Genomic DNA, 14,060 nt, shown 5'->3' on the forward strand with positions numbered 1-14,060 from the left:
GTGAGTCTTGCATGCCTTTGAAAAGCTACCTGAGTTAGCCTGCTAAGATTTTACTCTTTATGCGAAGGTTTTTAGGTATCACATAGCTGAAAAAAAACGCAGCTGTTTTCACCTTGCATTGATCTGTTTAGGTACTACTTTTCTGCCCACAAAGTGCTGGAATATATTCTGCTGCTGTGCTGCCATTAAGGACTAAGTAGGTGTAAGCACCTGACAGCTAATTATTTGCAGCTTTATGCATCCATAGAATCAGTGGATGGAACTTCTGCTCGGGCTGAGCCCGTAGCACTCGGCTGTTTGCACAGTGTAGCTGGTCCCCTGGTGGCAGAAGCCAAGGGCAATCGCTCTCTGGCAAGCAAAGGCAGTGGGATTGTGGCTGTCCCAGGGGAGGTCAGACCTGCCTTGTAGCCTCCTTTTGTAACAGCAGCTGCCAAAAGGGCCAGAAACAAATGTATTAAACCCCCCCGGCAAAGAACTGGTATTTTCACTTGGCAACAGTAATAGCTTGAGAAAGAACACTTTTCTCTTGGTGAATGATAAAACTGCTTCCCCCCAAGTTCATGCTGGTTTTGATCAGGGGTGCTGGATGTTCTGGTAGAAGTAGCGGCATCGGCATCTTTGGTCCAGGGCAGATCCTGAAGTCAGAAGATAAACTTTTCCTCGGGTAACATTCTTCCTTCCTGCAGTGGGAATTTCCCTCAAGATCAGGTTTGACATTACGGGTCATCTGACATCGGTTTACGTGTTCTTTGCTTACCCACTTTATGCTGAGCTCCCATCTCCCGCCTGTTTACATCACCAATGTACTGTAAACGGCGCCGACGAACGGCGTTCCCGCCCGTGGGGCAGGCTCAGCAGCTGGGCACGCTCCCCCCGGGAAGGGGAGGCGGTCCCGCCGCGGGGGGGGCTGTGGCCGGCTGGGGCGCGGGTGGTGAACCGGAGGCGGCCGGCCCGGTCGGCGGGGGACGCAGCCCCGCCCCCGGAAGGCGGAAGGGTTTCGGGGCGGCCCCGCCACGCCGCCTGCGAGGGCAGCGCCGGGTGCCGGCTCCACCGCCGCTGAAGGAGGCCCGCGCCGGGAGCCGCCATGGCCGCTGCCCTCCGCTGCGCCCTTTGCGGCTGCCTCCTGCTCTGCGGTGAGTCCGCCCCGGCCCGGCGGGGGTGGCCCTCCCGATCCCCGCCTCGTCGCGGGGAGGGGGTGGCGGCGGGAGCAGGGGTCGCCGGGCGCGGGCGGCTTCGTTCGCCGCCGCCCCGAGAGCCCGGCGGGGGCCGTAGGGAGCGAGCGGCCGCCGGCAGCCCCGGGGGAGTCGGCGCTGCCGTGAGGAGCCGAGCGGCAGCGAGAGCGGGCGCCCTGCGCCGCGCCGGGCGGGGAGCGGGGGTCGGCCGGGCGGGCCGGAGGCGGGGGCAGCGCTGGCGGGGCCCGGCTCGCTGCCGGGCGCTGTGCCTCGGCGCGTAGGCGGCCTCTGTGCCGGGAAACGGGAACTTCCCGGTTCTGGACACTTGCGCAGGTGCCAGCGGCGAAGCGCGGCGGTGGGGGCGGGGCCAGGCTCCGGGGGGCGCGGTACCCGCTGGGCGCGGGGACGGCGGTTCCCGCGGAGCTCGGCGCAGGGAGCGCGCAGCCGCCTCCGAAACCGGGCCGGGCCGCACGTTGCCCAGGGCGGGCCGTGTCCCAGCCGCGTGCAAACCGTCCGTTTAGGAGGCGCGAAGCCCCGCGGTGTTGCCTCATCGCCTCGGGTACGCGGGTGCCGAGCAGAAAGCTGGAGCTGGGGCCTTCCCCAGTAGAAGACGCTGTCAGCAAAGGGGCCCTCAGGGGCGCTGTGCTTTTTGCTGGGGGGTTACAGCCGGAGGGAGCTGCCCCCAGGTGTGGGCAGCGCCCCGACAAGGGTCTGTGGTAGCGAGGACCACGTCCTGCTGGACGGGAGAGGAGGAATCGGATGCCTTGCGCCAGCCAAACTTTTTTCCAGCTTTGCTGTTCACGCCGAATCCCTGCGGTGCGTTCCTGCACCCACCTTCCTTCCTTAGCGTTCGGTTCAGCTGCCGGGAGCGGGTGCGGGAGCAGCAGCCGGGCAGGGACCGCCGAGGACGAGTGCCCGAAGTGATGGTGGTGAGGCCGCTTGGGCGAAGGGCGGCATCTCTGGGAGGCGCAGGGAGCAAGCAGCTCCTGTTTTCAGCATGTGAAGTGTGTTTGAGCTGCTTTATTGGGTGCAAGGGTAACTTAGGAATCGAGCCTGTGAAATAGTTTTCCTGTAAGCAGGGTTTAGATTTCAAACTCTTGTCTGCTAAAGGTGGGTAGCTGCCCGTTCGTGTCTTGTACTTACGCATCAACTATAGACATAGAATATGTTACCTATCTTAGAGCGTATGCCGTTAGGTTTTACTCCTGTGACATTTAAGCACTAATCTGATTTGACAGGGTTTCCATTGATCATTTGTGTTGCAATAATGGGCTAAAATCTTTTCTATTTTGGTTTCAATACCAACAATTACATTAAAAGAACTAAGTCATAATTGTAATGGACCGTTCATCAATACTACTTTAGGATTTCCTGTATTCAGTTTCAATAAAGCAAAACAATGGTGGTTTCATCCCTTGTGAAGAGTGCCAATTAATGATACATTTATCCGTATGTTATATTTTATAGCTCTCTTGCCTTCAAAGGTACTTCTTTTTCATCTCCCTTTTTCAAAAGGTTAGCTTGACAGAATATGTGAAGCGTTTCAAATGGCAATGCTAATCCATGCAGTGAGGTATAAACATGCTTATGGTGGGATTTTTAAAAATCATTTCGGTTTTATATCCAGGTCTATGTAGAAAGACTATTTGTGTTCCTCTTCAGAAAAACAAAACAAGAAAAAACAAATTGATCGGCACGCCCATGTTATATTCAAAGTGCTACTGGAGCACTACTTAGCAAAAATTGATTTTGATAATCTCTGCGAGAGTCCATGCACGTAGCCTAATGGGCCCTGAGTCTCATGCAGTAACAAGTCAGTCACGCATAACAAATGATGATATCATAAAGACTGTAGTTACTGGAAATCACTGATGCTGGCTAATTTGTTTTTGTTGCATAAGCTCAGAAAAAGCCATAGGCATCAGGATTTAAATTAATTGTATTTAAGTCTGTTTTTCAAAAGTGAGGCAAGGGAGAGAAAGGAGGCTGTATTTAAGTTTCGGATGACTGAGAAGTCACTAGAGAAACACACACTAAAATGTTTGGTTTTGATTGCTCCCACAGTATCTGCAACAGTGCCAAAGCCACAGAATGCAAGAATCACTTCAGTTAATCTTCATAGCATTTTTCAGTGGGATGCACCTAGCTTTCACAAAGGGAATATAAGTTACACTGTCCAATCTAAGAGGTAAGTCCGGGGCAGTTGTGCTTTCTTTAATTCATGTTTTACAGCTGGGTGTGTTTGTGATTTGTTTCCTTTTTCTATAGGAAGATCAGTAGCTATCCCTTTCTTTTAGTCTGTAAGAGGCTTATTTTCTGAGCTAAATAACAGGGCAGAGGTGTTTTCTACACATTTCACACCCAAGGCAGCTTTGTACGTACTTTTTGGAACCAGAAACACGTTTTGATGTTGGCTGTTATTAGCTCTGTGTGTGTGTTTATCGTGTAAGCTGTTACCTTCAATTCAAGAGACTTAGTCCTGCTGAGCATTAGAACCTTATCTGACCTTTGACTGCAGCAGCATTTTGTGCTCTGCCACAAATGCAGTCAGCCTGCCTGCCCCCTTAGTGGAAATGCCCGATGAACTGCAGCCTTGTGGGTCATCTGTTCGGTCCCTTAAACTTAGGACGTGTTTTCTGAGGTCTCCTTTTGTCATTTTTGATAGGTTGACTTAGCTTTGATTCGGTTTTGCAACTGTGTCCTGCTGAGTTGGTCTTTCCTGTTGGGAAAGGTGGTCCGTGCGGCTATACTGAGGAAGGCATCCGCCTCCCCGGCACGGCGGTGGGCTCCCTGCCTGCCTCTGTGCTTGATGAGGAAACCATGCTATGGGCCAGACATCTCCTGCTGAGGGTTGAATTCTTTGGCCAAGACAGGATAGGATGTAAAGTGGAGATGGCGGCACCCATAGGCAGGTGCCTGCTAAGGAGAAGTCCCTGAACCAAGGGTACGGGCATCTTAGTTGAAAGATTTTTCTGGGTTCTGGTAACAATTACCTGTTGATCACTACATTCCTAGGTGGACTTTTGATGCAAAACAGAAAGCATATCATATATTAAATGGTTCCCAGTCAGTTCTGAGGCTCTTATTTATCTGGCTTTTCCTTATATGAATATCTTAAAGACTGTTCTGAACAAAGTCTGAGTTAGACAGCAAAGCCATATATAGCAATATTGTCTTAACAGTTATCAGACAAGTCTGTAAATATTATCTGTTAAATGAACTTTTGTAACCACTGGCAAGAAAATTACATCTATTTACTGAATCATAGTTTTAATCTCTACCTTTATCATGGATTTATAGATGCATATAAGATGTTTAACGTGTGTGCACACTAGTAATGATGTTTCTTATACACTGGATCTATTTTTTCTTGTTCATGAGTTATAGCTGGTTGTATTAACAAACAGATATGCCACTTTTCCAGTTAATTGAGAGGAAAGACATTTAGTCAGTTATAATTTACACATAATATACAATTTGTTTCTCTTCCATACAGCATCAATTTACCGGGAAACGCATACAAAAATGTGAGCACAAACTTGACACTCACAGAGTGCGATGTCTCTTCTCTGTCTGCATATGGAGACTACATTCTACGGGTCAGAGCGGAGTCGGAAAATAACCATTCAGACTGGGTGACTGTCAGATTTAAGCCAATGGATGACAGTAAGGCTTTTTCTAATCTTCCACAAAAAATACTGTCTGCTATTAAATGCACCTTTCCAATTTGGCTCCGTAAGAAGAGCTGTAGCATGCAGATAACCTTCAAATGTAATTACATTGAGCTATAAAATCTTAGTTGTAACACTTGTTTTTTGAAGGCAGAAGTTGCTGTCAGAAAGCATACTAGGTTCTAGCTATTATAGCTATATGTTAGTATTGGTACTTGAAACCTCTTTTGAGGAGGTTTTCAAAAAATGTGCATTTTTCCCTTAAAATAAGGATAATTTATGTTTTTCAGCCAGGGAGAGCTTTTCTTCAAGAATTCAGACTTTCTGTATATCTAAATCAGTTCAATTACTTTCTTTTTCATTGCTATGTCAGGCAAAAGGCTTTCTTTTTATTTCTTTAATTTAAAAAAAAACCAAAAAACAATTTAAGAGAGTGAGATTACTTTTTAGTCAAGAAATCTTCATTGCACAACGTTGCCATTCTCTTAGTGAAGCTTTACAGTCTTTTGTGAGAGGTGATTTAGACATTGCCTTGCATCAGAGTGCACAACAGAGATGTTAGTCATGTTGCTGTCACCTGAGCTTGGGAATGAGAGAGTGGTTTTTACCAGTGAGCGTCCTTTGTTTTGTATGTTCTTACTCTACTTGTAAGCAAAAATAAAATTATCTTAGAGTAAGTAGTTAATGGTACCCAAGGCTTTTTTCTCCTCACAGCTATTCATACAAAACCATGCAGGAAGCTTGTTATATCTCATCTTTGAGAAAAACTTTTTTTTTTTGTCTTTGTTCTTTCTTCATCTGCTTGAATTTGATCATTCTGTTACTTGGATTCCAGAGTGTAGTTTTACTGTTTACAGCCTTGTTTTTCAAAATGCTTTTTATTGGTTTTCTCTCCAAAAGCATAACAGTGATATAATTTAATCTGCATAGAACAGAAGCACTGAGGCATAACATGAAGGAAAAAAAAAACCCCACAAAACAAAACCAAAACATCTTGCAAGTATAAATTACAGCCAAAGGAAAACATAATACAAAAAGTATAGATGGATTTTCAGAGTAGAGAGTAAACTTGTAAACCATTAACAGAGTTGTAGTTTGACGTATATTTGAAAGAGCATGTGGCTTTCAGAGCAGGCTTAGCTTTGGAAAGGCCGCTTATTCCTGAATGGGAAATTCTCAGTGTAAAACTACCTGGAAAGAAAGAACTGGAATACTGGCCAACTGGCCAAATCTCCCAGGGGGACATGAGGATTTTTAATGTTGTCATAGCTCATTTGAGCAGGGCATCGTGACAAAATGATATTCCTTTCTATGTTGTTACTTCTGCTAGTGCTTTTTTAATAAACTCCATGCTGTATTGTAGAAATACTAGAAATAGAAAGACTAAGAAAAAGAGTAACCAAGACCCTCCTCATGTTATTTTTCATAAGCTCAACAATGTATTCATCAGCGTTGACCATACCATGAATACAGTCCAGGAAGCAGGGGTCTTTTTTATTTTTAATTGTAGAAGTACATATTTTGAAAGGAATGTAAGATTGTCTGTATATTGATCTCTTCCTTTCTTAGAAAGTTTCTAGCATGACTGTATCCACGCAGAACCTTAGTAGAAGCAGACACGGCAGAGTAGTTTGCTGAAATTACAGGAGACCCTTTAATGGAGAGCTCATTGCCAACACAATGTAGTTGATAACGCAGCTACTCATTAAATAGTTTAGATAGTGGCACAAAAACATAATAATGACAAGCCATTTACAAAATGCAAGAATATAATACTCAGTCTAAGGAATGCAATTGGTAATACACGCAAAAATATTTTCAATGTTTCAGTTTTTCAAAATTATCACAATGAAAGAAACATTAAAACACTTCACTAGAGGCTCTATTATGAAAAGACAGATGTTGCAACAGCTTGGCCCAGATAGAGAAGTGAGTAATAACCTACAGAAATAGTCCTTCCTCTCCCAGGAGCCACCACAGCTGGCAAAAGAGAACCGAGTTAGTGTATGGGAAATGTAGTCTGCAATAGTATATGTTATTAACTACAAAAATAAATCCCTTTCAGGAACAGTTCTATAAAGAAAGCATTTATTTATGCCTGACTCATGAAAGGAAATTACTTTCTTCTAATAGCTAAAATTATTAATTTAAAATATTAAAGCGTGAATTTTCATGTGTTGTATAAAAATGTGAAATTGAAAATAACATGAAACTGAATTCCATTCTTTCTTCTCTTCTACCATTCTAATATATAGCAGTCATTGGGCCACCTGATGTGGAAGTGAAGTCAGAGTCTGGGTTCCTGCATGTGGATTTCAGAGGCCCTTTTGCCGAACATGAACATGACAAGTGGTCTCTAAAGCAGTATTACGGCTCGTGGAATTACAGAATACTGTACTGGAAGAAACGCAGCAATACAGACGTAACTTCTGCTTCTGGGGTATTGTGACTCCGTGACTTCGATATATGCTTTTCTTGGTAAAATACCATACTGATAAAGTTCTGAAAGTTAACAGTACTGAAGTAAAAATGTATCTCTACTAATTACAGTGTAATAAAGTCTAGTCACTACAGCTGCTATTCAGAGCAAATGGCAGATAGCTGTGTAGTTAAACAGTACCATGGATATAATTTGCTCTTTCCATAGATAGAAATAACTGCTACATTACCAGCATTTATTCCCTCAGTTTAGCAATGTGTTTATTTGCAATGCAGTCTTCCCCACCAAATCTGTATTTCACACATATGAGCAAGGGTAAACTTAGAAGCCGTAACATCAGCAGTATCTGTGATCATGGCGACAAGCTGACTTAGATTCACATCTTAGGTCGTTCAAGTATTTGTGCTTTTCATAGGACTTTGGCCTTTGAATACTACCATGGCTGAGGCCTTATATTAACCATGGTCACCTTCACCTCTTCAGGTTCTGTCAGTTGTAATTTGCTTTCTTCCTTTCATGGGCAGCCTCTTACACAGATGGATATGTTACTCAGCTGAAAAGACTTCTCCATACAAAGTGTGTGGAGAAAGATCATAAATAATATAGTAATTATAAGGTCATGAGTTCTGGAAGATACTGGTCACAGTATAATTAGTGCTATGTACTTCAGTACATTTTTCATATAATAGGACTCTACTACATGTAATTCGGATTTGTATTTGTTACCCTGCAAAATTCTCTGGCATTCAGTTCCAGAAAATGAGGGATCATCATTTCCCCAAAAAAACAGACTGGTTTTCAGTTCCCAGACTACAAGAAATGAAGGTATTTCTGCATATGGGATGCAAAAGTAGGCAGATTACCAGAGCAAGTGGGAATTTCAGGCAGAATCTGTGCTTGTAACACTTCAGAGCACAAGTCTGGGAAATTTCATAGGGACCAAAGAAGCAAAAGGCATAGACTATTTAACTTCCTAGGTTGTTTTTGAAGTGGATGCTTGTGTGAAGTGTTGAAACCTAGCTATAGAGTCTCCTCACCCCTGAGAAAAACCTGTTATTATGTAATGGAGCATGTTGTAGGGATTCCTATACTCTGCAGGAACCGTATAATTACAAGGACATAACCAATCGTGCCTCTAAACAGCAAGTTGCATCTGCTGTCAGTCACCTAATAGCTTCCACAAGCCTTTTTCTTTCTTTCTCTTTTTATTTTTTCAGGGATTTTTTTGTCTAGATCATCCATCCTACTTGCTCTGTCTCAAATTAAATTATGTTTGTCTGTAACAGCATTCTTAGCTGATCTCATTTGGTCAGGCAGTTGTTTCTCTCATTTATCTCTTCTCTGTAGGGCTCTTTAGCCTAAACCTTCATTAGTGTTGCTAGGAGCAGCCAGAAAGTCGGTGGTGTGAATGGTCTCACAGTAACCACAGGTGAAATCAATGTAGAGGTATCAGTTTTTTGACATAGGCAGGGCATTTCATTCTGCCTTTAAAAGGCTTATTCATGTTGCAGTTGTAACTTCTAGGATTTGTCTTACTAAATGTAATTTTAATTAATTAGTCCATTCACTGGACTTGTGCTTTTCAAACTTTTTGTGTTTTTCTCTGTTATTAGGTAACTCACATAGATACTAAACATAACTCTGAAATATTATCTCAGTTGGAACCATGGACAGTATATTGTATTCAAGTGCAAGCAGTTATCCCCGAGTGGAACAAAACAGGGAAACTGAGCAAAGAACTTTGTGAGCAGACAACCCACAACGGTAATACCTTGTGCATCACAGTGGGAGCTGGGGAGTACTGTACGGAACTGGGAAATGTGCAACGCTGTTCAAAATTAAAATAGGTGTAATGTATAACCTTCAAAAAATGGATATGTCTGTTACTTTTGTATTGTTTGGTCGTTAATACATGTGTACTTTTGGAGCAAAGGAGTTGGAAATGAAAACTACAAGCCGTATGGCACCAGCGGCATGATGCTTGACTTTGCTGCAGAGGCCTCTGTGTTCCTCACACTCTGAAAATCAAGAGTTAAATGGAACATAGGCTCTTCACACTGTGTGTCTGAATTTCTTCTACAGTCAGCTGTATTCATCCTATGGAAGCCGTTGTTCCATGTATTTGTAACTGAGAAAGGAATTGAACCCTGTGTTGCGGTCTGCTTCATTTGTGGTGATATCGCCAGTGTCTGTCACGAGGCTAGGCCATGATGCCCTTTCTCTGTCAAACACAGCAGTTATTAATCAATAATATGAACAAATACTTTATTTAGATACTTTCCTTCTCATTTTGAAGGCAGTTAAATACCAAAAGCGCTTTCCTTTTCAGCCATGCCACCTTAGCTGCTGCATGTGGGATCCAGCCACAACCACCATGTGGTCTGACCCTGTCATCTTAGCTGGGAGCTTCATGTCCCTAGTTAAAAGAAAGGATGGGGTCCTAGATACTGGTTTTTTCACAGGCATAATGTGTATTTTAGCTAACTTACACCCTCAGATAATGTGTGGAAAATCAGAGGCAGAAACACAAGTTAATGAGGAGGCCATCCAGGGAAGGCATGGGGAAGCTACTGGGCTAACCTGTTTCTCATATGTTTTTCCTCATAAAATGTTGCCTCATATATATTTCCTACATGTATATTATCTGCATGCAGTGCAGTTGAATTACAGGTAGGCTTTGGTGGCGGTGTTGCTTGTTAGTTGTAGATAGAACAGTGCTTAGTAAGCATAGGTTGGTTTAAAAGTGATGTATGGATACGTCTTCATTCCCCTTGCCTGTTGTGACATCCCTGGGCATGACATAATTTTTTGCAAAAGCTCAGTAGTCTATAATTTTACAGACTTTTGTCCCCTTCTGTCTTTACTTCCTGCCATTTTACAAGTCTCTTTAGGAGAACAGTGGAAGCCCATAGTCTGGTAGTGTTCTGTCTGTCCTACACTCCTGAACCACCAAAGAGTGTACAGTAGCTTTTTAAGTGATGTTACCTTGTGGATGACTCTGTTGGTCTTTTTTCCTTTAATCATTTGCCTAGTATTACATGTAGAATCACCAGCACGTGTAACTGTAAATGTCTATATATGATGGCTTGTAAGCTTACTTTATTGAGAACCTCCTCAGCCTATCCAGACTAAAAATTTAAGAGCTAAGAAGTGTTTTGCATCTGGAAACAGACATATGTTTGCAGTTTTGTAATAGTTTGGTTTTTTTTTTAATTCCTTAGAAAAAGTGAAAATTTGAAAAAATACATTCAAAAATTAATATCACCGTTTAAATTTTTTTTATTGTATCTTGCAGGTATAACTCCCACGTGGGTAATTGTGGCCGTTCTTATAGGATCAATGTTGGTCGTTATAATATCTGTTCCTGTTTGTTTCTTTTCTTTTTTGTATCTGTATCGACTCACCAAACATGTTTTCTGCCCTTCATATATTTTCCCACAACACTTGAAAGAGGTTTGTTTTCTACCTAATGCAATTTGCTTTTCAAAGGCTCTGTGTGCCAAAATCTTTAGAGCTTCTTACATTTTGCCTTCTTGCATTTGCACCCAATCATTGGGCATCTGTAAAGTGCAGACTGTTCTGAGGGGGTTTTAGACTATAAGGAGCAATGCTGGTTATCTATTGTTATATAGTTGTGTATGGTAAAACTTGCTCTTCTGCCAAACATAAAAAGCCATTCAAATGAGCATAAGTGATGAAGTCATGAACTTTGGAAAAAGGTGACAAACAAAGGTACTTCTCAGTATGAGAAAGGTAGTGGAAGTTAGTTCACTTAATATCTAATTTCTGGCTTTATAAGATCAAAAATTTACATGAATGTTACCTCTGTTTTTTCATCAAGTTCTGTGGTGCTGCACAGACGTAAGTAAAAAGCAGGGAAATTACACTTCCCTTTGAAGTAAACTGATGTATAATAAACTTTAAAATACTGTCATTTTGCACTGTTCTGCACAGAATGGTCCAAAATATTTAAAAGTTGCTTGGCATAGACTTTTTATTTCTAAAGCAACTGCATAATTTGTAATATGAATATTTATATGGCTTTGAAACAGGATGTTTTCTTTCATTTTAAAGTGAGAGTAACAGGTGTTAACCTCTAGTTCCTCTTTTTAGATAGTGAATGACTGAGAAACTCCTGTATCCCATTTTAGACATAAAAGTACACATTTGTTCTCCTTGGACAAAGTTATTTCACAAACATAATGAATTTTAACTTAAGAATGTAGTGAAATCTGAAATTCAAGATAAAACAAGAGCAATAGATGTTAGGCATTACTGTTGGGGTATACCACTGACCCTGTTATCCATATAGCAACATAAAAAGGCTGTATCAGAATCTCCTCCAAGAGACAAGGCTGTACAGTGTGTTACGTACACTAAAGCTAACAACCTCTACTCTTCTGAGTTTCCTGCACTTTCTCTGGGTCCTTAATTTTGACTCATCTAGAGGTCAGAGACTAAGGATTTGCTGCTGACTTAGCAATCGTCTTGTGCTTTAAGTTGAGCACATCCTCAGCACAGTAATTTGCTGAACCTGGAGCCCAGCTGTCAGGAGGGTAGCGTTGCTCTGATCAATACAGGATGGGGTCAGATGACATGCTGTTTACACAAGAAAGGGAGAATTTTCATTTTGTGCTAGTAGGTTATAGTGATTAATCACAGTAATCTAAGGTCAGTCATGCTTACCTAAAATGACATTTATCAAAGGCAGTGATTTCACTACATGAACATTTGAGTTTGCAGGTTACTGACAGAACATTTCAAATCACAGTTTGCTAGAAAAAGGTCTAATAGTGATAATATTAGTATTTGTTATTGTAATACTTCTCAATACAAAAATCTGAAGATGACTCCTGATCAAGCAGCTTGTTTCTTACATAAAATGCACTAAAGTAATAGACAGTGGTCAGCTCATGAGAACAAAATGTAGTTGCACTCCTTAAGCTGCTACCAATAAAATGAACTGCCACTTCAGCTGCAAAAATGAGTGGTTGACATGTTATTACTCTGTTGAGTAGATGTGCTATTCTTGTGTTGACATTCAAAATACAGTCATGACATCCTGTGAAGTCCGTGTTGATTCTTGAAGGTGGCTTCTTCTAGTCAATAGGACAGGGAGTGGGTGGAAGTTGTGATGTTTTGGTACTAAAATTAAGTTATCTTTGTCACTGAACTGCATAGCCCTGGAAATCTCCCTGCCTCTCCTTGACTAAATGGTTATGGTTTATATTGACATTTAAAGTGTCACTATTTGATGTGTGAGCAGACAGCTCTCTGAGGTGGCAGGAACAGTTCACATCTCTTAAAACCATTTGAAAAATCTCTCTGCGAACTTCTTCACTGACAGTCAAGGCACCTTTTTTTAGTTTTGTACAGAACCTAGGTATTTTTTTTTTTTTTAGGAAAGTTTATATTCCAAAGAAGTCACTAACCCCTGGGGTATCTTCTTGCAAATAAAGGCACTTCTGACTTGCTTCCAAGCCTTGCAAAGGATGTTGAAGCAAGCAGAGAGGTTATTATGTTGTCACCACTCTGGGACTTCTAAGGATTGAGAAAGCCAATTGATGTGTGGAAAACAATATAAAAATATTTGTAAGCTAACAGGATGCTATGGTTGGTGCAGCCTAACTCTCATTTCCTCTTCCCTTCACAGTTTTTGAGCAAGCCTCCCAGTGGTTCACAGCTTTTTTCTCCCTTCCCACAAGAAGAGCATCTTTTTTGTGACAAGGTAACTGTCATTTCAGAAGAATCCAAAAATCACAGTGATGAGACTGGGGATGAGGCCAACAAGAGAACAGAGCACCTTCAGGACTCTGAACAAGAAGATTCTGATTCAAGAATAGTACCAGCTTTAGAAAAGGCATAAACGCCCTCCTTATGCTTCACTCATGCCAAAAGAAAAGCAAATGGGCTGTTGAGTTTGTCTTCTTATTGCTGCATTCTTAAGACAGTAAAAATTCATACAGAAAGATGTGTACACAGACTTTGGATGGAATCATTATTTTTTTAAAGTGCAAGAAACTTGACTATAAGTGAGGAATTAAACGATACATGATTTTTGCCACTGTTTATAGTGGTTCACTGTTCAGTTGTAGCAATACCTGTGACTGTGTTATGACATTAATTTAAAAAGCAATTATATATATATAATTTTTATATATATAAAATATTAATTTAACTTTGATGAACTATTTATTACCAAAGCTAATCAAAATGGCATATAGGATAAGGTTTGTAAAAGAAAATCTTATTTTGTAAAGAGAGACCTGAGCTGACATTTTTTTTAATGAGAAATTATGTGTACTTCTTAAGGATATCCCTAGCGCCATATTGAATATTTTTTTACCTGATGCAAAATTGTAAAGCTGTTATGATGGTATGAACTTGGTATGAATAAACAAAGCACAAGTATTCAGTGTGTTTTGCAAGGTGTTAACTCATACTTCATCACTAAAGGATAATAGGAACACAGCAGTGTACTTCCAGGTAGCCCTCCATGTTCAAGTATTGCTCAGTCCCCAATTCTCTGCCCTGTGGTTTCTATGGCTAATTAAATTTTCCCTACCTAATCCAGAGTCCACTGAAGTCTGTGGAAAATTTTGCAGCTGAAGTGGAAGTTAAAAGGTAGGTTCATTTTATTTATCTACTGATAGGTATTCTTAATTAAAAAAAAATAAATCCAGGTTGATGTGACTCCCATGCTACATAATACAATCTTACCTGCATAGCCCTGTTCATGTATCTGAAGGTTATGTCCACGCTGACATTGGGGCATAA

General features: G+C 41.7%; 1 protein-coding gene across 2 annotated transcripts; it reads left to right on the forward strand.

Moving 5' to 3' along the window:
• Positions 1-919: 919 nt before the first annotated feature.
• On the forward strand, positions 920-13,698 carry IL10RB (interleukin 10 receptor subunit beta). Of its 2 annotated transcripts, XM_037377520.1 has the most exons (7): positions 920-1,133; positions 3,237-3,360; positions 4,669-4,838; positions 7,099-7,283; positions 8,897-9,047; positions 10,579-10,736; positions 12,937-13,698. In XM_037377520.1, exons 1-7 carry the CDS (start codon positions 1,085-1,087, stop codon positions 13,147-13,149), a joined length of 1,050 nt encoding a protein of 349 aa, XP_037233417.1. In that variant the 5' UTR covers positions 920-1,084; the 3' UTR covers positions 13,150-13,698. The 2 variants fall into 2 exon arrangements, with proteins under 2 accessions (XP_037233417.1, XP_037233416.1); XM_037377519.1 differs by lacking the exon at positions 920-1,133 and having other exon boundaries at positions 2,191-3,360.
• The last annotated feature ends 362 nt before the right edge of the window (positions 13,699-14,060 follow it).

This window comes from Falco rusticolus, chromosome 2 (assembly GCF_015220075.1).
Source record: "Falco rusticolus isolate bFalRus1 chromosome 2, bFalRus1.pri, whole genome shotgun sequence".
In the NCBI taxonomy this organism is placed as follows: Eukaryota; Metazoa; Chordata; class Aves; order Falconiformes; family Falconidae; genus Falco; species Falco rusticolus.

Coding starts and splice junctions, on each gene's coding strand:
- IL10RB (XM_037377519.1), top strand. CDS start 3,176: ATGACTGAGAAGTCACTAGAGAAACACACACTAAAATGTTTGGTTTTG. Junction 7,284..8,896: donor ACGTAACTTCTGCTTCTGGG/GTATTGTGACTC, acceptor CTCTGTTATTAG/GTAACTCACATAGATACTAA. Junction 10,737..12,936: donor TCCCACAACACTTGAAAGAG/GTTTGTTTTCTA, acceptor TTCCCTTCACAG/TTTTTGAGCAAGCCTCCCAG.